Source organism: Anarrhichthys ocellatus, unplaced genomic scaffold (assembly GCF_004355925.1).
Source record: "Anarrhichthys ocellatus isolate YVR2014 unplaced genomic scaffold, GSC_Weel_1.0 scaffold18, whole genome shotgun sequence".
Lineage (NCBI taxonomy): Eukaryota > Metazoa > Chordata > Actinopteri > Perciformes > Anarhichadidae > Anarrhichthys > Anarrhichthys ocellatus.
In genome coordinates, this window is record NW_022280048.1 from 1,545,688 (window position 1) to 1,571,013 (window position 25,326).

At 42.6% G+C, this 25,326-nt stretch overlaps 1 protein-coding gene across 1 annotated transcript; it reads right to left on the reverse strand.

The window, feature by feature from the left end:
- Positions 1 to 13,467: 13,467 nt before the first annotated feature.
- On the reverse strand, positions 13,468 to 25,221 carry adamts15a (ADAM metallopeptidase with thrombospondin type 1 motif, 15a). Its single transcript, XM_031857117.1, has 8 exons — positions 24,070 to 25,221; positions 20,359 to 20,491; positions 20,051 to 20,218; positions 17,532 to 17,815; positions 17,254 to 17,431; positions 16,991 to 17,163; positions 16,030 to 16,205; positions 13,468 to 15,895 (listed from the first exon to the last, which is right to left on the reverse strand). The coding sequence occupies exons 1-8, from the start codon at positions 25,003 to 25,005 to the stop codon at positions 15,103 to 15,105; spliced, it is 2,841 nt and encodes a 946-aa protein (XP_031712977.1). The 5' UTR covers positions 25,006 to 25,221; the 3' UTR covers positions 13,468 to 15,102.
- Positions 25,222 to 25,326: the final 105 nt, after the last annotated feature.

Below are 25,326 nucleotides of genomic sequence, written 5' to 3' on the forward strand. Positions count from 1 at the left end.
CATGTTGTATTACAATTGGTAGAATTGAGCCAAGTGAAACTAATATGGTTTTCTAAAGAAAATTCAAACCTTGACTTAAAGTAGTTCAAAGTGTACCAGAGAAATGTACAACGGAGGAAATCGGAGTATCTGAGTTTAAAGTCATAAACTTATGAGAAAGAAACTTGGATATTCTCTGAAATTGAAGTGGCAAATTTACAAGAAAAAAAATCATAAATTTGAGAGATTATAAAGTCATTCATTTACAAGAAAAAAGTTGGAAAAATAGTGGATTGCAAAACAGTGGTAATGCCAGCAGAATGTTGCTGTTCCAAAAGATCTGTTATTATGGTAATGATGGCCTCGGAGCGAGGAGAAGGTCCTGAAAGATACATATACCTTTTTTGTTGTTTTTTTACTTTATAATTTCAAAAATGTGAGTTTTTTCTCATAAATGTACCACTTTAATCTCAGAGAACATCCAAGTTATTTGTCTCGTAAATTACAACTTTGTATTCTCTTGTATTTCTCTTGTATTTCTCTTGTAAGTCGGCGGTCATGTGTTTTACGTGGGCTGAAGGTCTTAATGCTTAGAGTCTGCTACCTCAGCAAACCTAGTTCATTTAGTGATTTCAGAGAACCAAGTGAGCCTGTTACCAAACTGCAAGATCTTGGGTCTAAGACATTTTGGAGAAGCCCACATAATAACACCATAGATACTAAATCCAGGATCAGCAGCATAGATTCCCCACCTATGGAATGGTTAGATGTCAGACACGATAAAGTGGTTTGAGGCAAAAGTGCATTCAAAAGTTCACAAACCTCCAGTGATCTTGTGATTCACTGATGTTCTATGAATGCCAACGCTTTCCCAAGTGAGTCACCAGAGGATTTGTGGGAGTGTACGACCTGGGGGATTCTTTCCAGTGTGATCTCTGAGAAATTTCATCAGTAAACAACCAACTAGCCCCTTGGCAATAGCAAATGTTGGCCACAGCAAAACCGCTGTGTCAACGAAAAAATAAAACAAAGCAATGAATATTGTAAGAAAAAAACCCCCCCAAACTTTATAAGATCTGCAATTGGTTTGTAACACAAACATCATGTTTGTTTCGGTGGTTAAAATTGGGTTTTTTTCTCTCTACAAATGCATAAAATACAGTAAACTGTCCTTGAAAGGTCCCTTTGTTCAACATCTGACATCTGACTTTTGTCTTGCAGTGCCTGACCTTCCACACTAAGTCGGTGCTCTGCCATCGCAGAACGTGGACGGTGATTTTAGGATAGGTGAAGAACACATTGTGAGTTTGATGTTTTCAGCCACAGTAGTGGTAACCATGAGATGGATCGCCATGAAATTTGATACAGACGTTCATTCTTTTGACTTCTCTATAGTGCTGCCATTTTGAGTAAAATGTTTTGAGTATCGGATGGACTGCCATGAAACGTGGTTTGACACTCATCGTCCTCACAGGACGAATATGAGTAATGATGAGTAATAACTTTGGTGATCCCTTCATTTTTCATCCCATGCCATCATCAGGTCAATAATTTCCATACTTTGGTTTATGATGAAATATCTGCAAAACCAATAATCTTCCCATCAGTCTCAACTGTACTTTGTGTTCCTGTGTGTTAACACTGCCCACTACACTTTAAGGGTATATAATAACAATAACTTTATTTATATAGCACCTTTCAAAACAAAGTGCTCCACAATCAGTTACATGTAGGGTTAAGTCATACGGTAACAGTGAGTCTTTAGAAGAGACTTAAAAGAGGACACTAAATTAGCCTGCCTTAGAGCTCCGTGCAGGGAGTTCCACAGCTTTACCTTTAGTGACCAGTTGTGATTTTGGAACTGTTGTTGAGGCCCTGTCGGATATAGAGGTGTGAGCCGACCTTTTGTTGTTTCAGGAGTTGCCATTGATCTCCAACACTATGGACCTGTATACAGCAAGCGCACAGGGAGGCTGCTGTAGAAGAAGAAAACAGGAAAAGCCAAAAGGTGATGGTTCTTAGTTAAAGCTATTATAGTGGCTGTTTTGTCGCCACAGCATGGTTGTTGAGCTACTGACTGCCTTATGCGCCATTCAGATCTGTGTCCACGTTTCCCATTATTAGCATGTAACTATAGAGCACAAGAGAGACACAAAGGAAACAAAAGGGTCAACAGTCTGCCGATGGAAGGCTTCGTAACTATACTATGTGTCTCTTTAAACTCTGGACGTGAAGTGGTGCTGCTGAATCCTAGTATCCTTTAGTTTTCTGTTTCTATGATTTACATGACTAAAAAACAATCTGCTTTTTGCCATTCTTGCATTGTTTGAACCTGCATCCATCGTAATTCATCCTGTTGTAAATTCATGGCGTCAATGCGTTTTTCTGTTTTTCCTTTTCATTACTTAAAAGCTTTGAAAAGCTTGTGTGGCAACAAGATCTACCTCCCTCCATTAGATATCATTCAGTGCAACAAACATCATTTTTTAGATTCATTTCTCTCCTCTCGTTAAATGTGGAAAAACCACAAAATCCCTTCAGTTCTCCCAGTAGTGATTCTGAGAGTGCAGTAAAGTAATAGAATAATGGGAAGATTATCATCTCGGGACCATCTTAAGAAAATGTAGGGTTATGATTTATTCTTCACAGTCTGCTACTCCTGGCCCTTTTGAGAATTTTGATTCAGTCCAGAACATTTAAAGGTACACTTTATTATAGTTATGGGATTCCGTTCAATTTGTATTTCCATAAATTGCCCAGCTGACTGATATCCCAGCCTAACTAAAGCCCTATTATGTATTTGCAACCCATCCTATGATGATGCTACACAGTTAGACCCTCACCTGCTTACTGTTTTTGTGTCTTTTGTTTTCTGTCAATCACACTATGACGGCAACCAAACAGCAAGTGCTGCATAGTTACGAAGATAAACACTAATGTTATATTTATATGTATAACATACATACACACATTGAACACAGGTGTAAATGCAATTGTGTTTTCAGTCCACGCACCTTTTTGAAGGCTTTAGTCAATGAATCCTGCTTACTATTTGAGTCTTTGATATAGTTTGTGTCTTCAACAAAAAGCCTCGCTGTTGACGCTGAATTTAAATACTCAATATATTGGCCCTTGATTTAATCACCCTCAACAAATGTGCAAAGGCAGCAGTCAAGTGGCTCTTGAGCCTCTCTGAAAGCATCACATAAAATGACATAAAGAATTGATTATCTTCAAAAACCACAAGCTGACTGTCGGGCAGTGTGTTGGGATCTGACTATATGGCTTCGACATGTGCTGTGGAACAAAGAGAGTCAGGCCTTCCCTTTTGCAAGCAAAGGTTTCATCCTGATTGTAGTTTGAGCACCAAACCCCAACTCTGAAGAAATTCACATTAGGGTGTGAGTTTCCTCCCCCCAAAAAAACTGTGTGTTGCTGAAGTTACCTGAAAGCAGCGCTGCAATCTAATTGGCCGAGAGTCAAACCCTCAATGCTTTTTCCCCTTCGACCTCCGTCGAGCTAGGGAGCACACCAACGTTGTTTCCCTTTTCAACCAAATCCTAGGTCTAACAGTTTATATTCGCTGGCCGAATTCACCAAACTGTCTATTTTATCTTTGTTCGTATCCACGAAGCGAACCCCTTTTTAGTCCTGCAGAAGTGAAGAAGCAAGACTTCTTCAGAGAGAAAGAGAGAGAAAGAACTTCCACTCTCCACCAAGCGCCTCGTTTGCTCCGGCCATAAGGACGCGAAAATCCGTGATCCAGACGAAGCGATTCTCTCCTACCGAGAGAACACCTCCCGCGGCCCGCAGCCGCGCTGCCTGAGCCCACCGAAGCTCAGAAGAACCCCTCAGAAGAACCCCCCTCAATCACCACGATTGCATCGTACCATAAGGCGAAATAGAGTCTGGGCAGAGTTAGAGAGAGTTCATTTGTGTTTATTTTATCTTGTTTGTGTGCTTAAAGTACTGTTCATTTTTATAACGTGGTGTATGCTTTATGATCACCAACACTGGCGATCCCTGAAATTGCTAGTGTTCTGTAGAAGTTACCGTGTATTCCATGCTACTGTGATTCGTGTCGAGACAGCCGCAGTGAGGTCGAAGTTGCTTCTCATCAGTTCAGGAGGTCAAAACCGCCGGCTGAGACAAAGTCGCGGTTCTTGCTCCCCTGGCTGAGAGAGCAATCTTCCGTACTCCCGCGCGGCGCAGAGGATCTTAATGTTTTGTTTTATTTCATTTTGTTTTGTTCCTTTCCCTTCTCTTTTACTAATCCACACACACACACACACACACACACACACACACACACACACACACACAGCTTTGAGCTAATGTAGCTACGTGCTAAACGGCTATCGGCACTAGACGCCGGGTCTCCTGTTGTCACCACGTCCCAACCACGTCATACGTCGCTGAGCTGTTCCCTCGCTCCTCCCCATTACGCACACACACACACACACGCACACACACTTCCCCCCCTCTTTTCAATCGTCTGTTGATTTTAGATAGCGTGCTCATGAATGTATAGTTGTTAGTTTAATAGTTGACTAGATCATTAGTATTAGAACGTAATAAACTCTGTTATATTTTAAAGAGCAGCTGTCTGTGATTACTTTGTGCATGTGTATTGTGATGATATATGTGGTCTGTGCTCGAACTTAAACCTTCACTTTCACTCTGAATGTGTAATGGTACTCAGACTGTTGATATTGTGAGTGAACACTAATTATGAGACTTAGTTTTATCGTTTGGTTATTGGTCCCTGTTCGCAGGGTGGTGCCCCGTTATTATTAATAATCATTAATAATTGTTCCTGACATTAATAATTCTATTGATGTCAAGAATTTAGTTTCTTAGATGCTGATAACCCAAACACGCTCCTTTACATTCCCAACATATTGGTGCCCCCTTTTTGAGGCTATGTTATTCCCAACACAGTTTATCAAATGAGTTGTGCTGTGAGGAAAATAAAAGAGGAGCTATCATTACCACATGTTGGGTTTTTTCTGCTTAGATTTTCATTAACTATAAATGTATCGATGCCTCCGAGGGGTAAGTCAATATGTTTTTAGTTCCTGCCTGGAAAGGTTCAATAATCGCAGTGGAAACATTTCACAACAAACACAAACTCGTAACTGTAACGGCAGAGGAATTGTGACTTCATGACCACTGTGCTTCAGTTTCCTTTCAGTTCAGCTGCGATGATACTTTGTTAGGCCAAGAAAAGACTTGACCATTACCAACCTGGGAGGGGTTCCCTTCTTTTTGGTTGATTTTGAACCATTCTAGCAGCATTGCTGTAGGGATGGCCCTGTCGGTATAAAATATCTTCCCAAAACTGTTAGCTGGCTCGGTACAAACACATTCATGGTTCCCAGATGATGAATCCTTAAGTGATCTCCTGACTTTTGCTCTAGTGCCACCATGAGGTTTGCATTTGTTGATTGCCATTAAATTTGGTGCACACATTCAGGTTCCCCTCAGGATGAGTTGTCATGTCTTAGTGATCACCAGATTTTTCATGTATTGCCACCGTCGGGTAAACATTTAAATACGTCCCATACTTTAGTTTATGACTAAATACATCTGAACTATGTAAGAACTAAGAACTCAGCTGTACTTAGTATTCAGTGCTTTTTTTATACATGTCATTACGCTAACAGGCTAAACTAAAAAGGTCAACATGATACACACTGCTAAACATCAGCATGCTAGCATTGTCATTGTGAGCAATGTTAACATGCCTAAGTTAGCATTTAGCTCAAATCATAGTGTGCCTGATTGTAGACAGTTAGCCTGAAATAGAAAAGATCTGTTCAAGCTGCTCAATTTCAGGAGGAAAGCTAAGTGCCTCCCTACATTTCATCACTTGACCACAGACCCTCAAGGTCTCCCAGGAAGTATCACCACCACACTGTTTCTAGGGAACACATTATATAATAATAATTTAAGAGTTGTACCATTCAAACTCATATGACATATGTTTTCTGTTGTAGTGATGATCTGACATCTTTATCTTCTCTATGCTTTTCGTTTCAACGCATTTTTCCTGACCTTTATTGTCTAGGATGTGAAGAGTTAAATTCTATATATTAAAAATGTGTCACACTGGCATTCAGTGCATGAAGTCTTCTTGTAAATCTTGTCTACGTCTTCCTCGCTGTCTCCTTTATTTGAAATCTGCCCCCGAGCCGTCTTCTGGCTCTCAGCCACGTCACAGTTGTCGGTCCCCTCCAGTCCGATAGAAACCTGAGAGAGGGAAACTCATTATTCACGGTCATCGTAATATCAATCATTACTCGTGTCGATCTTTGAGTTTCACAGCTGGAGAATGATGATCTGTTGCTGGTTTGATGAATCAGACTCGCAGGATTAAATGCTCACAGTCTGAAGCACCAAAAAAAACAGTGGTGCACCTGAACATAATCTATCAAGTCTGATGTCTGGTTTGCACTCTTCCCCCAGAAGTCATTGCACATTTGCAACTGGAGAAAAAATATATTTTCAAACATATTATTATATCTTAATAGTTTTGGCACCCCTTGGTGTGAGGGTTAGAGAGGTTGAAAGCTTAGCTTTTTCATATTGATTTCATTTTTAATGTGACTGAAGTGTGATCCAAAAACTAGCACTAAATAAAGGAGATTGGAAACACAATGCCACTTGCCATACACGTTGGCAGAGCATGAGAGAGAGAGCTGCAGGGACATTTTCTATTTATCCCCTACCAGGATTAATGACTTCACTTTCGCTGCCTTTCTGATACGCATTCCAGTTCACCCGATACCGCCACTGAGAAGCCAACAGGAGGGATCAGCTCTGCTGTTCTTTTATATTGTTCTGCTGGAAGAAAAAAAAGCTCGTCCAGTTTCTCTCTTTGTTTTCTTTATGGTGTTGTTTTCATTGGGTTCTGGCCAGAACATCTCCATGTCATGTTGACCTGAACATGTTGACCTGAATGTCAAGTTTGAGTCACAATGTTAGAAAGAAAAAGTAATTATTCTGTTGAAGTCAACAAAACCTTGTGTTTTCTCTTAAGGACTGTATGGCGATGCATCAATCTACATACTGACTCAGTAAGAAGAACATTACTTTGCATCTGCACTAACTGACATGAGTATATTATCCACTCCACAGCATATGACCGTGTGTGTTTTTTTGAACAGGTCTGGTGCGTTTTTTCAGTCATGTTTTAGGTTGTTTTGCCCACATCAGGTTTGGATTAGCGGTATCCTGGCCTTTATTGCTCTTGTTCATAAATCATGACTTATGATTAGAGCTCTCAACTGCTCATTTAGAGATTAGAGACTTAAAGTGTGGTCGTAAACTTTAGTAATGCTGCGTTGTAGTCCACATTTTGATTCAGATGGCGATATAGTTGAATAAAATGTTCTTTTTTCCTTCTAAAGTCTCAGTTTTATAGATTTATAGCGTCGTGATTTCATCCTCTCACTTCTTCCTTCAAGATGCTTAGCCAGTGAGAAATTCACTGGGTCTTTGGGGACCGGCGGGGCCGGACTGATGTGGCCGAAATCCAAACGCACATATGCTGGCTGCACATATGCAGCCAGCAGGACTTTACTTCTCTTCTCGGCCAAGGTTAAAGGCATAACGTGATGTTTTGAAATTCAGCAGATTACTCGTCTCCGCCAGGAACTTGTCACATTATAGGAAAAACTTGCCATTTTGTTTCCCTAAAGTGGCTCGCTAGCATCATTAGCATTCCCCCGTTGGAACCAGGAGGCACAGCCAGCCAGAAACCCGAGGAAGGAGAGAATTTGCTCTACATTGTTGCAGATGAAAACCATAACTTGAATACGTTATGCACATGCAATACTTTCATTCTGCTGATGAATTACAGATTGCAGTTTTTTTTGGGTTTTTTTGCCAAAGGGTAACTCTCTGTCATTTTCTGGCCAGTCACTGGACTTTCCCTGAGCATGTTACAGGCATGTCAAGCTTGCTCTGAGTTTGGCTTAAACAAAGGACCCAAAGCGGCCAGACCACCCAAAACATTCATGAGTAAGATTATGAGTGGCCAAAGCAGCCAGCCCGTGTCCTGCTCTTCCAGTGTTCTGTATACACTCTGTGACTTTGATCACAGCTCCATGATTGATGCCATATTTTTCATTCGCCTGGGTTTGTCTTTGTGATCCAAATTATAGTGTGAAGAATAAATGTCAGAAGTCTAAAACAAGCCCCCCACTTTTGGGTTCTTACCATACCCCCTGTCATAAAGACGCACATGGTTCTACTTAATCTCTCTCTTCATTCTGGGACCTTAAAAACCTCTTGATTCGAGTCAATGGAATATGAAACCCCAGATTTCGGCCCGATGGTGTGTCCTCAGATGAGCAACTCAAATGAAACATTAAATTATGTATCGTACAGCTGCACTGAAGCAATGTACAGCTGGCTGCGTTACAGGACGTCAACATCAGCATATGCGCCGATGCATACGGACCATTCTTGCTCTCTAGTTTTTGCTCGTCTGAATATCAACAACCTTGCATTCAAACACTAAAATGTGCATTCCACCCTTGCCTTGAGCAACAACTAAACTGAACACACACCTTGACGCTCGTATAACTCCACTGTAACAAAACAAAAAAATAAACCATAAATGGTCATGTTCCAGTGTTTCCATTGTATGCATTTTGATGTGGTGGAATTGCTACAGACACTTTGTTTTTTTTAAGAGGTTCATATGGAGAACTGATGGTGGGAGTTGCAGCATAATTTCAAAAACTGACAAATAAGGGAGGTCGGAAAACAGAAGGGCTTCCCTCTAAAACAGTGGTTACCGACCTGGGGGTTGCAACCCGGATGATGATTAACAGGACAGGAACCAGAAAAGATGTTTATTTTTTCAGACCTTTCCACAATCTTTGCAACCTTTCTAGTGAATGGCTAGGTTTTTAAACCACTCCAGGCCTCTAACAATGAGCATATTTGACTTATGCAGCCACTGACGAGGGTCAGCCATTGCTTTTGCTTTAAGGGTTCACAAGATGTTGGGAAACGCCCAGTGATTCAGAAGATTATGAGACTGCACAGGAACTGAGATTATTACACCAAACTTTCAACTAAAAGAAACATTTTTACTCATCTTTAACGCTTGTTTGATTTCTCCAGCCGAATGACTTATCTCCAAGAAACTTATGAGCACGTCTCCAGTAAACACAAGATTTAAAGTGGTGCTTTTGCATGATTCCTTGTGGAGAAACTCAGTTTTACAGATTGTGGATTTAATCGATTAGTTGACGACAACATATGGGAGTTAGTCTACTAAGAATAGGGACAGCCCTACGAAGCACACATCTTAAGTTCACATCTCATCTGAAGCTGAAACTATAGGGTGGTGCCGTTGTTGGCTCGGTACTGACACTGCTGTCGATTAAATAAAATGCCAGTCAGCGGCTCTTTCTTTATAATGCCAGGCTTAACGTCAAAGGGAACAGGTCCATTGTCTCCCATTGCAAACAGCTAAAAAGGCTGTTATTTTCTGTAGTGTCTGGTGTCTGTACTCGCACCGGCCTAATCTCATGAACATCACGGATGAAGGCTAAAATGTCTGCATCGTGTAGCTATCGAAGCTTTGCTTCGAGACACTAAATGCTTGAGTTCAGAACGTGGTCATTACTCGTCTTAAATGCTCTGAGATTCAGTAAATATTAAGCTCTGGCCAAAGGAATGTCCTCAGTGACCCTGTCCTCACAAAGACATGCAGCACAAACAAGCTCAGACTGAAGTGAGGGCTTTATCTCTCCAGATATCCAAAATACTCCCTGCAGCTGACTGTTTTCTGTCCTTTTGTTCAAGGAACCATTATAAACCAGACATTCAGATTGGACCCAAAAATGTTCACCTTATGAACATTAATTTTAGAAGACTGTGTTGACAAAAAGAAGAGCAGATTCTGGAATTTATGTTACCATCTTTATCCCATTTTTCCTCGTACATGTTTCCCCTCAAGCCAGGTCAAAGGAGAGTGTCTCAGTCGCTGGTGACCTAACCATCTTTGTTAGGCTTGGAGCTGAGCCAATGTGCTGCAATCATATTGTGTCACCAGAGCCGACTGGTTTAGTTCTGTATCAACAGACGCATCAGAAATCTGTCCTGCAAAGTTTCCATATGACTAGTGTATCCATGTTTACATGAAACTGTTAAGTGGTAAGCATCAAAAAAGTGGATCCCAGATTGAAAAATGACACATCTAACCAGAGTTAGATGGGAAAGGTTATACCACAATTAACATGTTATATCTTGTTTGTTCGATTGGACAAAATTGGAAGTGTAAAAACTCAGAATTGCAATAATGTGTCAGACTATTTTCTTAGTCGGGACCAGTTGCCCGGAAACGGCGAAGACCCCAAACAGTCGGCTCACAAGTCAGCCTCTAACTGCTTCGCTCAGCAAGAGACTGAAGACAATCTCTCTGTTTTCGTTGTTGAAACTGGTAGGAATCAATTGGAGTGTAAAAAACACCTGCATAGCCGAACCAATCTAAAGTCATAGACGACGTTGACCAATAACAAGTGTTATCCCCTCGTGTTACCCCCGTACGTCCCCACGCAGAAAAAAACTTTGGACAAAGCCGTTGGCCTAGCTGTTTCTGTTTCCTGTCTTTGTGCTAAGCTCAGTTAGCCGATGATAGCTTCGTATTTAGTGTACACACAAGAATCCTCTCAACTTTCCCTCAAAGTGGCTTTTTTTGCTAGATTACTACAGGGCAGCAGAGGACTAAATGATAGCTGTGCTCAGATAATTGCTTCTGACTTGATGATAATGTTTGGTGGTCAACAAAGCTACGCCCGCACAACAGACAGAAATGTGCCAATAAAGTGGCATGCTTTAGCCACACTAAGATGAATCATTAGAATCGTTCAGCTGTGGATCCATCATCACTGTTGTTTGCAGACAGATCCCGTTCCTGCTGCAGTCAGCAGACCTCCTCAGAGATGCACATTAATGAGGCTGCTCATTGGGCCTTTCCATGTACCCATTCAGAATCACGTGGACTCTGTACAAAGCCCTTCTTTGACAGTGGATATCTTTAAAAATGGTCTGTGGTGTGCAGTCCATCCGACTCAGCAATAGCTGCAAGAACAAAAATGTGTTGCTGATCAGACAGAAGACGCCACATAGAAAACTTGTCACTGGGCTTCTCACCCTAATTACTTACAGAAACTCTAAGGTCTCAACCAGTTTATAATGGTTTCACTAATTAGGGATAAGCCTTTCCTTGGTAGGGGAACTATTAATGGCACCACAAGAATGTGGAGCTATGGGTAATTTCTTTAAAAACAGGAAATGCATTGATGGCTGACCCAGCTAGACAAAATTGTGGCTCAGTGTCGAGCCTTTGCAGCAGTAGTGAAAGAAGCTGGACTTGTGATTTGCAAAAATAGAATAGAGTTTGTCATCTCATTCATTGGTGAGAGTAGTTCTTTCTGACACCCTGGCTCCTCCAGTCCAAGACACAGATTTTACCACGTACGAGGGTGCAGGTGTTGGTGGTTCAGTGTTTTCCAATTCCACTTTATGAAAACTTTTGGTAGTTTTAAATACCTGATGGATGCTTAAAAAAGGGCAGTATGTGCAGAGATTTTACTGTTCGCCTTTTTTTTCTAATTCAAATACATTTTTCAAACCTCTTTTTCTACCATTTCAATCAATGCAGTGACGGTTCAAAACATGCCTGTTCAGAAGGGTAATCAAATCTACAACAAACAATGTGCTTCCTTGGGGTCCTGAGCAATACAACTGCCTTGACATAGCTGCGTCACACATCCAGTGGCGGTTAATCAAAAAGAAACCAGTGAAATACACTCTGGTTTACAGGGAAAGACACCAGGGGCATCCTGGGATTAGGGGCCCAACTACGAAATGTCTATATTAACACCAGTATTGCTGTTTTTTTACAACAGTATAGTCATATAATTTAGTTTATATCTTAAAAAACACATTTAAGTGTGCAGTTACTCTTTAAATTCAAATTTAACATGGGCCTCCCAATGTAAAAGATTTGTTTTTCCAATTCAAAAGCGTCACTTAAGAGAAACCGGTAAAGACAAACATTCTTTTTGATAAGGAGTCTGGCTCAATTATAGCCATCAAACCTGCAACTAGATATGACTATAAACACAGGCAAGAGGCAAGGAGGTGAACAAATAAATATTTCCATTGGCTCTCCTCCAGGTTTTCCTCTATCTGCTCTTATGTAGGTCAGAATATTCAGCCTTTTTTGACATATCACTTCCTTCTTAAAAAGTAAAAAAAAAATGTCTTGACACAAGACCTCCTATGCTAGACTCTGACCTTTTTTCTCGAAGTCCTCAGACATGCATAAGTCATCGTACCAGAATCGCACAATTCAAATTTTCCACCTCCTCACACACAGCTGCATTCTTGGACTGGTCGTAGACACAGACGGGGGGAGAATGAGTCCACGTCAACTTTGTGGAAAATATCAGTAGTTGCATTTCTAAAATGTTGACCGTGAAACAAACGCACGGCAAAGTAGAGTTAATAGGCTACGGTGAACTGCTACAAGGCATGCTGGCCACCCATCTCACCTCTGTGCTTCTACTGTGGCTGCACATGTGAGAGCTGGTGATTGGTTTGGATACTTCACAGGGAGGAAGCATATGTCCTGGCACATGTTTCATAGTCCACACCTCATCTGCTTCCTTGTCTTTAGTTTTCATGCTGATCCTTGCTGCAAGTTTGCTCAGCATGGGCTCTGTAATTGTTCTCCCTCTGGCAGTATTATACATTTTTGGCAAAAACTATGCATTTACTTTAACTTAATAAATGGCTTTCAGTGCATTTAGCCTTCCCTCAAACTTTCTGGAATATAGCTTATGGACAAATGTGGCTTCCTTTTACTAAGATTAAGGATTTAGCAGTCATGTGAAGGTTATCTAGAAGCGCTAAGTCAAGGGCAACTATCTTTAGGTTTTGTGCCTCCTGGCATTTTGTTCACCTTTGTGAACAATCTCATTCAATAAAAAGTAAATGAAGAGGAAAATAAAAGCTGTCTGAGCTAATGAGCTTGGTCACTTAGCAAGCTTGCTAGCTCGATAGCTTAGCTTGGTCGCTGAGTTCACACAGTTCATTTAAAAGGCATTTTTCTCTCCTGTCTCTCAACTGTGTGTATGTCTCATAACTGTGTGTATGTCTCATAACTGTGTGTGAACTGTTTAGTGGATAAAGGTCATGGCCTACTCCAGCAGAGGAGGTTAAATAAAAGTAAAAGGTACAACACAGCTAGTGTGCTACGATGGCTATTTCCATTTTGGACTCAAAGGTGCGAATAAACAGCTCAAACCATGAGTAGAATCTACTAATTGCGGCAATTGCATTTGAATTAACTGCATTTACGTAAAAAATTGTGACTGAGCCTTGATAGTAACAATAAATAATTGCAGAACAGGGCAAAGAAAATGCAGTATTAGTGGTAATTATACATGAATGGCTTTATTTTGGAATAAATACACTGATGTCAAAGACAATTACAAATGCCTGTGTAAAAAAAGTATTTAAAAAGTATTTACATTATTTTTTGCACAGAGCTGAATAAATATATACATAGTATACAATACAGCCCATGTAGGTCATAGCTTTCTTTTGCTGTACAACGTGCAAAAGCTGATACGAATTAAAAAATTATAACCCAACTAACGCAGGATCCATCCTTTAGTTGGATGTTGGACTGGACAATGTGGCCCCATTAAGAAACAAAACATGAATATAATGGATTACAGGATTTCAGCAAGTTTGTAGAAGGAACAGCTTGGCTCTGGCTTTGGGGCCACGAACAAGGCGATCCAAAAAAACAGCAAAACGGAGGGCCTGCCAGTTTTTCTTCCCCTCTCCGCCTTATCGTTTCATTGATAATAAATTACAGTGGTAACTGTGCCAGACAGGCGTGACTCGACATGGCTGAACATCATGAACTGAGAAGACAATTGCTGTGGTCGAATGATAACAGAAATGAAGGAAGCAATCAAACGCGCTGAACACAGGAGGCGGGAATTGAATACAGCATGTGTCGCTCTTATGGAGATAAGATCAGGGCTATATTATAGCTGATCTCAGATAAGCAGTGTTAGGTTGGTTGCAGCCTGATGAAATCCCTGAGCTGGCGGACAAACCAGCTGACAGGGACCACTGACCATTGTCTCCTGGCCTGCTTTGTTTCGTCAGATCTGTCATTAAAAAACCACCAATGGGACTTCAGATTCTAGTTCAAACTGTTTCCATGACTGCTGCTGAGTCTGCAGAAAATGCTTACTTCCTAGTGTTGGAGCAGCAATGCTGGCTGCATCATTATTGTTGGTTTCCGTGAAAGTATCAGGAGTAAAACATGTAGAAAAAACACAGTGGTTGTTACTAAAGATATCTATCCAATCTGGTATCAAACTTTATCTGCTCGAGCTGTTAACCAACAGATTTTATTTGCATTGTATAGATGCAGCAACAACAGAACAGAAAGTACAACCATGTAAATGATGTGATCCGTTTCATTTCTTAAATTAATTCCAAGATGTTTAAAGACTCCCTGAAAAAACACCTGTAATGGCAGATGAAGATCGCACATAATGTTAATCGTGTGAGCATTACGTATTAGTCCAGTCTGTAAGAAGTATGGACGTCAATCCATGTATATTGGAGTAGTTGTTTGGAAAACCAGAAGGCTTCGCTGATCCATTTATCAGACTCCACTGAAACTTTGAAGCCTCAACAGTTAAAACAATATGACATGAAATGGGTTTCAGATTCAAAACTAGATTGATTGCTTGCAAATGGGAACTTGTGCTGACAGTACAAAGGATCCCACTACATTTTATTTGACCTTTCTACCATGGTACTTTGCCATCAGAGTTAGACCTTGACAATGTCTTTTGAAGTCAGAGTGATGGCAGTGAAAAATATCTCACAGCATTCATCCTGCGGCTTTCTTCCTTCCAAAATTCTTGGTTTCCCATGATGCAGGTGGAAAAACTTGCACCCGACAGACACGGTGTGTGTGTGTGTGTGTGTGATACTTGCAGGGGGATTCGATTTAGTCCTTTTAAAACATAACAAAGATTTGTATTTTATAAGTTGTCGTCATTAGCAAGGCATTAGGTTACAGAAGTCCAGCTCCTGTGGCTTGCGTATGCCAGTGCAGTGGTCCCTTGGGAGCAGATGCCCAGTTTGGGTTTTGCAGTGCAACGGTCGTCTCTTGAAGCCCTTCCCACAGGTTCTGGAGCAAGGTGACCACTGCCCAATAAGCCACTCCGGACAGGGGTCTCCACAAACCCTGGTGGCCGAGGGTCTTTGTGAAGGATCACAGTCCGACCCTGGCTTCCCGTCTGGTGTCAGACACTGCACCATCCTCCTCTGGATCCCGCCGCCGCAGGTCACTGAGCACCGATCCCAACCTGTGGATATCCATTTCCCGAGAGCAGGATCCTCCTTTCCGTAAGACTTCTTCAGGGTGTCTCCCCTGTTCTCCTTGACACTGTCCTCAGCCAGGACACTGTTGTGGGAGTCTACGCGCCCCTCTTTCTTCAGGGTCTTGTCCTCCTTGGTCTGACGGGCGAGGTAGAAGGAGTAGCGGATGCGAGGCGGCGTCATCTGGCCTGCACACAGCACCTCCACAGTCAGGGATTCTCCCAAGGGCTTCACGGCCTGCAGGGTCTCGGCGAGGCCGGATGTGCCGCTGTAGCGCAGCAGACTTTTCTGTATGATGATGTCCCTCTCTCCAGCCGACACCACGTAGTTCCCATTGAGCAGGTAGTGGCCCTCGCTGTTTTTAACCGCCAAATAGTTGTCATCGCTCCTCATTCCCTTGTAGCCTCGCTGACGGATGTCTATGTTGGCTGCGCCCACCGGTAACAAGACCACAAAATTGTAGCCGTGCCTGCATGCCAAAACATTTTGCAGTCAATGAGAGCTCAAAATAGTAAATAGTTGATAATGCTATCATGTTTAAATAAGGGCGGGGGGGTAGGAATGACGTTAGCAATGTCCCATGACGATGTGGATTTTACTCACTCAGGCCTTGTAAAGAGTCCCGACACCTTTTTGCAGCCCTTGCTGTCACCTCCGCAGATTCCACACTTGTCAAACTTCTTGGAGGAACCAATTTTTCCATCACAGCCGGCCTTGATGCACTTCCCTTGGACACACACTCCTGTGGAGTCAGGGGAGCACGGAGTCCCGTCCACAACCTTGTTTGTAGAAAGACACTACAAGGTTAGCTTTTCATATACTATAAGTATAGAATTATTTTTTTTTTCTTTATCACAAACAGCAAACACAACAGGAACTTTAAATGGGTCTATACTCTCTTTATATAACAGTCCCTTGTGAATTTACTTTGCTTTATATCTTTATTCCAGGTTATTAAAATATAAAAACAGTTCTCCATATACTGTACTGTCCTGTTTTTTCTAAATTAGGCAAATAGGCCAGCAGACAAAATAAACATTGAAATTCTGCCTCATAAATGTACTAGTTACGGACAAATGTATTTTACAGTGAACACGCAGGAAGATGTAAGATACAATCTGAAGTAAGCCTCACTTCCCGCTCACATTTTAAACTAAACTGTCCACAGTAAATACTGTACACTTGTTTCTTTGGTTCAAAGTCACAACTAGATGGTTAAAACATCCAGCTGCTCCGTGACTCAGAGCTCCGTGTCCCCTGAGCACTCTTATCTGCTCTTCCTGAGCCGGTATGATGGACCGAAGTGTGAACCCGGCCTCACTGCTGCTGAAGCTCACTCTACACCCTGCTATCTGAAAGAGTGAAACTCTCCTCCTCTCCTTCATTCCTTCTTTCACTCTTTGCACTTACACCAGAGGCAGCTGGCTGACATTTATTCATGTTCTCCTAACTTATCTCCTAACACTATCTCAAAACCTTAATTTATCATGACTTTTCTCCAATCACCTATCACATTATCTTTGAATTTTGTTCAGACAAAGAAGAAAATAAACTTGCTGTTTACCTTGGGTGCCAGGACATAGAAGTAGCCAGTGCCGTTAGCCCTGCAGATGAGTTTGCACCTGTCGTCGGTGGACACTCCAGAGTACTTGGGTACCCACACCACGGAGGGGTCGATGCGGTTACTGTTAAAACTGCGGCCACTGGTTGCACACTGCTGCTCGCGATAAGTCTTACCTACACAGAGGGAGAACATACGAGGTGAAATGGGGGGGACGCTAGGGAAAAAATGCCATTGGACATAGTTGTCTGCTAAGAGCCTCGTACCTGCATCAGGGCAGTGGTTCAGGTTGCAGGAGCGGTATTTGACCCTCACTCCTTGGCAGTATTTACCCCCATTTGACGGAACCGGGTTGTTACACTCTCTTTTGGAGAGTTGGACGCCGCCTCCACATGTGCGTGAGCAGGAGCCAAACTGGCCCCACCTCCCCCAGCGTCCGTCCACCTGGAAATGCACAAACCAGTGGTTTAAAGGCCGTTCCTCAATCACACCTCAGTCGAGGTAAACATCTATCTCAAGAACGCTGTCTTTTTGTGAGCCTTACCTTCACATTTCGGACCCGTTTGTTAGAGCAGACCCCTTGGTTGCAGACCTGATTGTCCCCGCAGTGTGTGCCATCCGCCCAGGGGAAGTGACGAGTCATACACACCAGGTGGCCGTTGGATTTCCCTGTGCACCACAGACGCCCACACGCCGGCTGCATAAAGGGACAGGGCTTGGAGTCTTCTCCAAACGCGAGCTCACACTGGCGGTTGAGGATGTAGGACGTTCCCGGCAGCACGTCGGGGAGGACCAACGGTTTCGGAGGCTGGTCGAGCAAACATTCCCCTGCAAGAGGGAGACTCGGTGAGCAACGCAATGAAGCAACTGTTATCTCTGGTTTCAGTGCCTGTCTTGTCCACCTTTGAGCACTCAACACGCATTTAAAGTAAGAGCCAACATTTCACCAAAATACTCCCACAAAATCATGAAAAACAGTGCATTTCTTCATCAATATTTCCACTAACCTTTTCATTAAGCGTGTGTGTGTGTGTGTGTGTGTGTGTGTGTGTGTGTGTGTGTGTGTGTGTGTGTGTTGTGGATGGGATTGTTGGTTGGAGGCAGTAAACAGATATTGCCCTGGTGATTTGGGCTCTTTGAAGTGAAAATTCAGCCTGATGCAGTGCATTCAGCATATGCCACATACCACACACATGCATGAGCACCCCCCACCCACTCACCCCCATCCTAACTTCTCCCTAAAAACCCACAAGCTCTTCCTCTCATGTGTGATCCCACCCAGGAATAAAGTTATACTATGAATAATCTTCACTTTTTAGATATGAGTTTAAAATCCTATAACTTTAAACCAAAATGACATATGGCAAGCGAGCAGTTCAAAGGTCAAAGGACTCCATTTACAAATGGCGACCAGAAACTTTTCCAGGAACAGGCTGATAATAGGAAGAGTTTGACGAGCAAGTGCTTGGAAACATGAAAGATCAACGTCACTGGATGAGAAGGTTTCCAGGAGGTGGTTGTTTTTTCACACAACCCTTATGGGGAATTTACACATCCAAAACAAGCACTTGCACTAAACCTATGTGCACTCGCTTTGAAGTGTTTATCATGCCATTTGTGTCGCGTGAGTTCATAACCAAGCAGTGAGTGAATGAGCTGTAACCGGTGGCAAATTAGTTAACTATTTCCATTTCATTGCAAATTTGGCAGAGAAACACTGATTGACTGATAATACAATCCAATATAAACAAGTCACTCTACGCTGAACAAGCTGAGCCTCACCTCTTCTTCTTTCTCTCCAAAGAGCAATCATTGAAAACAATAGCTGGTATTGTGTGTGTGTGTGTGTGTGTGTGTGTGTGGAAATGAACAGGTTACAAATTTTGGGTGCAGCACTGCATGAAAACTGCCTCAAGCATGTGGCAACATGTTTTGTTTTTTTCTTCTTTCGGCTGCTTTTTGAAGTGTAGATTTATGACAGATGGCCTGGAGAAACTAACATACAAGATTGTTGGATAGAAATGACTCCCTGTCAAGTCTAAAATGTTCTTCGCTCTGGACCAGTTTGTGTTCTTTTGTTCTCAGACCATCTCTGGACACAGAAAGAAGTGTGTCTTTTTGGAGTAAACCTGCATGGGAAACCCTGGGCAGATACACCTCTCTGTCCAAACCACTGTGGCGACTCTCCCCAGAACAAGCTCTCTAATTTGGGACAGATGTGGGGGCAGTTTTAAAATAAACGTTTAGCATTTGCTCCGAGGCTTAGTCCTGCGGTCTGGCCTGCTTGGCAAACAATCCGCATCCAACCGAATGAATTTCTCTCTGGCTTTGCTTTTCTTTTCTACGAGCATGGTGCTATACAAGTTTAGGGTTAGATGTCATACTTGAAGCAAGACTGATGTTAAAATTCAATCATGCTCTCGTTTGCATTTACCTCAAACGACTGTTGCAGATTAAGAGTTTTTTTTTAACCCAGGCAAATTAAGTAAAACCCAGTAAATGTCACAAAGAGAGCCTGCTCCTCTTCAAGAACTGCATATCTTGATCCACGGACTAACAGAACCGTAAACAGAAAAAGGTCCGATTATATGAATAATACAATAAATATGTGTTCTCCTAATGTGATTAACCGCTAACTACATGTTTTTTAAGCACTGTTGGTGGCCCTTTAAAGGAGTGCTTTCTCAATTTAGCATTGCTCTCCTGTGACATTGTCGGATTGATGGTAGAAAGTTTAAAAGAAAAAGTATCAAAAGTGATGCAGCAAACCCAAAGACATTTTCCTTCTCAAAACCTGGTGCTTACATTACCCACAATGCAACTCGACTGCTGGTGTCTTATGCTAGTAGAGGCTAATGTAGCCTCGAGCTGCTAGCCTCATGCAGATGTAGTGCTCCCCAAAACGTGTTAACGGACTTTGATGCGTAAAATCTGCGTAGTTACCCTTCAATGATTTGTAAGTGTCTGTTTGCGTCTGTCTCGACTTTGACTTTCCACCTCTTCAAACACAACCGTGGGGCTGCTAGCAGACAAACACAGGGGTCAGGGGTCGTGCAAGCTCACCATGCCCGCTGTCCAGGAATTCAGTGATGATGGCAGCACTGCAGGGGGACCACGGGCTGGTGCGGTTGATCTGAATGAGAGTGGGAGACATCATGTGGTTGTCCTGCAGTTTCCCAAACACGTCCTCGCAGGCCCTCACGTTGTCGTGTGGCATGTTGAACACGTGTCCTGCCGAGAGGGAACGAGACGTCAAGACGTCTGTCACGAATTACACGGATTCTTTAATCTGTAAACTGTGCACGTGCGCTCACGTTATAGGAAACGTCGCAGTACTAATGCGTGTTGAATAATGGATGGTGTGGGCTCACCAAGCTCATGAGCGGTGGTGAAGGCTGAGGGTAGGCCGTCATCTTCGATCACAGAGCAGCTCCTCTTGGGGTCACACATGGTGCCAACATCTGCCATGCCAAGAGTGTCACAGGTGGAAGCTCCACACAGGTCCTGGACAAAAGAAATTACATATATATTTTATATTTTTTGCATTAATTCATATGAGTTCATATCAGAGTTAGAGAAAAAGTCAGACAAACAAGGCACTTACGTAATAACTGTTTATTACAATTTGAGTCTGGATTTTTGTAACACTGGCCTTCATTTCTGTGTGTTGTGAAAACATTGTAATCTCATTAGAAAAATTCGACCTTGCAGTTTGTTTGAAACCTGTCTGATCATGATTTGTTTCCGTTTCTCGCCCTGTCTGACCTCTTTTTAGTGATGTCTCCTTGTTCCATTCAGCAATTAACTTGATGCCAATAGGAGCGTTGGCCAAAAGTACAAACATAAGACAAGTTGCAACAAACTGGATTTATCCTTATATTCTCATGACAGGAAAGTTTTTTTTTTTTCTAGAGATTAGGAAAAGATGCGATAGTGTTAAGTCAGGCTTTCCACCACCCAGTCTTGAAGTGTTTTTAGTGGGCAACAGTGTTTAGAGCACACCGTCTTCTATGAAGTAATGCAACTGTCCCCAATCATAACATTTCCATGCCAGAGCAGAGTTTCCAGATGACCTATTTCTCCACCGCAAGGTTTTAAAAAACCCCAATCTTAGCGAGCATCCATTTGGAGCTGAACCTACTAATCACAGGACAACTTCTGCAGTAACCGCCACAGAGAACCCGCCCATCTGCCTGGCTCCTAAACAGCTCTGTCTCTACAAACCCCAGAAACACAGAAAACCAATGGAGGTCAGCTGCTGGAGATAAAGCAAAGCACTGGGTTAATGCCACACAGCCCTCGCAACCCTCCTCTGCGCTGGACGTACACCGAGCCAAGTGAAGACCCTGAGTGCTATGACAAATCACTCCTAGAATAAACCACAAAACCCACAATTGTTGGCCTGCGCAAATTTAGGCCAGATGTGCTCATGTGTGCAGACGACATCTGAACGATTGGGCCATTTATGAGCAAAAAATAAAAAAAACTGCAAAAGAAGATGGGAGAAGAAACATCAGTGTCAATGAGTTTGTTCTTTGCTTTGACCTACTTCTCACATCTGTCATCTCTTTGCATTTTGTGTGTGTTTCTACAATTTAAAAACAATATGCAAGTTATCTCAGCAAAGGAATATTTCCATTTTATTTTGTGTACAGATTTCAATGCATTTAACTGCCATCTGACACGTTACCGTCTATCACGTTGCTGAGAGTTTCAGCTAGTACTTTTTAAACTCAAGACAAAAAGGAGTGGAAAAATAGGCCTGATAACACGGTATCGGTTTACAAAGTGCACGAGACATTTTTGGGTGTACTCTTTTCTTTCTCAACCAATTATCTATCACGTAAGTAAAGGCAAACAAGCTAAAACCTAAATACTTCAGATTTACAGTCAGACTTTGTCTTTAAAGACTGGATGTTCACATACAATAAACTTTGTGTGTAACTTAATGAATTGAAAAACTTCCAACATTCTTTACACAACAGTCATGCTGGCTATAGAGTTTAAAGACAACCGCAGTTGCCTCTGGACAACACCGAGTTGGTCTTCATAAAACCAGCAAATTACTCTGTGGGCTGGTAAACGGCAAACAATAGACGTGCCTTAAATGCCCATTGAAAGCCATGGTAAACCGAAACAACACCACTGACTAAACCGACTAATTTCTGTCACCAAGTCGTGAATCAACAGGTGGACTATTGTTGACTTTTTGACCTTTGGCGATCTGCTGAGCAGAATGCTCCATTATCAGTGGGCCTTTTGTGCAGACGCCTTATTTGATATATGAAGTTAAAGTGTGAATATGTAATAAGTACCTTCAGTCTGGGAGGGGTGAACTTGTTTGTATGCATACTAGAGGCCTGAATGGCAAAAGGTTTGGTAAAGAAAAATACATCCGATTTTCAAAAACACAATCTGGCGGTTTAGCATGATTTCATGATCATATTCGCTGGCCTCTCGTACTTTACTGGAGCACCTCAAGTGTTGAGATTCTGGATGTTTTGCACATGATGTCGGCAAGCCCGAAACAATCTTGTACATTTGTTTGTGAAAAAGAATTCTTTCTGATGGATTGAATATTATTTGTATTCATAGATAAAGCTGACAAAAATGTAATTCAAACCGTGTCACTCAAACAATGACTGAATCCCTTGACGTCTGTCTCACTGCTTTATATTGCAGATTACAGCCGTGTGACTCACCGTCTCCAAGCAGTTCCAGTGCAGTTGAATGGGGTCATTTTAAACTGGCTGCAGAGTTTATAACACAAACTCTGCACGTGGAGCGTATGATCGCAGAACCTGCTAACGCCCTGGATTATGTAGCTGAAATACTTTTATGGAAAATGCGGCCCATCTTTGCGATGTCATGGCCTAAACAGGAAGAGCATGCCGTAGGAGCGTTACGGCAAAAAATAATGAATGAGAGAGGAAGTGTGTGACAGGGTGAAGAATGTGTTGTGAAGATGCAGCTGTTGAGGCGGACTGCAGCTGTGCAGGACTGCCCCTCCGGAGCGGCTTGTTTCAGACTGGGGTTGAGCGGGTGGGGCCGAAACATGGAGGGATGTGACATCTCTGACATGCACATAGGAACCCCCCCCCTACATCACTCCCCCGCTCCCTCCATCCCTCCCTTCAGGGGCCTGTTTAATGAGGAGCAGGCGAGGCAGTGGGTAGGGCTGGAAAACCCACAGCTGGAGGAGGAATGGGAAATGCTGAGAGAAACAGGACACTTCCGACTAATGCATCCCTGGTGGCACTGAAATTTGGCAAAGTTGCAGTCAAAACAAGCATTCGTTTGAGGTCTGCAATACGATCATGTGTCGGGTCATGTTAGTGACATTGCACAAAGGTAATTCAGCACATTATACCGTTTCACTCTTTCATTCCCACTCTTTCATCTGCAGTTGGCCCTTTGACTGCAGACTGAACAGTATCCAAATATTACAATTCTCAGTAATTAAATATATACCTGCTGATTTGATTTGTCAACTTTTATTCAAAGTATTCAATGTCGAAATGAAATCAAAGTAGCCAGAATGCACGGAGCAGACGGTTCATCATTGATCAGCGGTTTGCACACCGACGAATGAGTGTGAGTAATGACTTCATCTCTGACCCGGTGTCATCTGCCAAATATTTGGGAGTGCTGCGAGAACTCGGAGGTGGGTTCCAAGTCTATAAAACTACCCTCTCAGGATCCATGAAGAGACTATTGCTCATTTCCTTATTGACCCAGCCTCAATGTCGAAGCTGTGACGGTATTGGTGGACTGTACATTCACTGAGTGCCATGGAGAGTGTGTTTTGAGAGGAAACCAATAACCTGATGCAGCAGGAGTGATTATGTTTGATAAGAGATGAACTAAACTAATTCATAGCTTATCAAACATAATCATGTCTTACACACAAAAGACACTGGATGTTTTTTATCTTTATCATCGCCTCATTCTTTTAGAGCATATACAGATTAAATAAAGATTTGCGCATTTCTGTGCGTAATTGCGCATTACTAATATAACACATTCTCCTGTGTTTCTTCAGACCCTGCAGCGTGAACTGAGATGAATCCCTTTTTGTTTACCTGTCTGGTGAAAAGGATTGCCGTGTCCCAGTAGTCTGGCTGCTTATCGTTGTTTTTGTTCATCTTTTTTTGCCAAGTGCAAAAGTTTCGCAGCGTCATGGCTGCGTTCCCGGACACCTTGAGTCCTTTGTCCTCCTCGGATATAACTACGATCTTCACAACCACGATGCTGATGGAGTTGAGAATACTGGGGTGCCTGTAGAGCTTCGCTGCCACTGACATCAGTGTCAAGAGGTAGTGTTTTAAATCGTCTCCATGGAACTGCGCCATGGACTCGTCCGCCACCACGAGCGTCTCCACGTACCTGGGGATGGAAGCGAACCTTTTGGTTCTCCCCATCTTCTTCAGCATCGTTTCGGTCACATTGTTGTCATCTTGCAGTCGCTTGTATTTCTCCAAGGATTGCGCAACTTGGAGATTTATGTCGCTGTCCACTGCGCACCTAGAGGTTGAATTGAGCTTCAGGTTGTTGCTGGTTCTGCGCCGGATGATGTGCGCACCTTCCACGCTTGTGGTGTCATTTTGCACCGGGCTGATAAAATATTCCCAGCCCTGGAAGCCAAATGCACCCCGTAAACCCTTACAGAGGCTCAGAGCGGCATAAGAATGTGGGTCAGCGTGCACATATCCGGAGTAAAAACACCGGCTCAGGTCAGTGGAGACATCGGTGTTGGAGAGCCAGAATGCATCTTGGTTAGAAATGGAAGGCGCAATGAAATTCGAGTCCTGGTGTACGTCGATCACAAATTCCTGCTGGAAAGCTCGTATTTTTAAAACACATTTTCCATTTAGGATTCCCACGTCGTTGTCAAAATTCCTCCTGTCATGTTTGTGGTTATCCAATCTAATGGGGAAGCAAAGTTCAGTTTCCATGCTACGAACAAGTTTTGAGAGTGAAACCACAAAGCAGAGGAGAAAAGTTGTTCTGATAAACATGACGATGTTTGTGTTCAATAAAGAATGCAGTGACCATCAGAGAAAACGAAAACGGTATTGAACCCGCAAAATCAATGGATGCGGTGAGAACCACAGATCAGGATGAAGAGCATAATCCAATGCGCAGGACTCTAAAACAATGCAGGTCGTACAAGTCCATTCAGTGCAAACTCCTCCTGGTCATGACCCATTCTCCACCTGTGTATGCTGAGTCGACTGCTGCCTTCTGCGGACTTTATGCATTTTCGTCATGTGTTAAAAAAAAAATTATGGAAACTCAATCTCTCTTTTGGAGGGGGGCCGTTTTTGGAGGCGCTCATT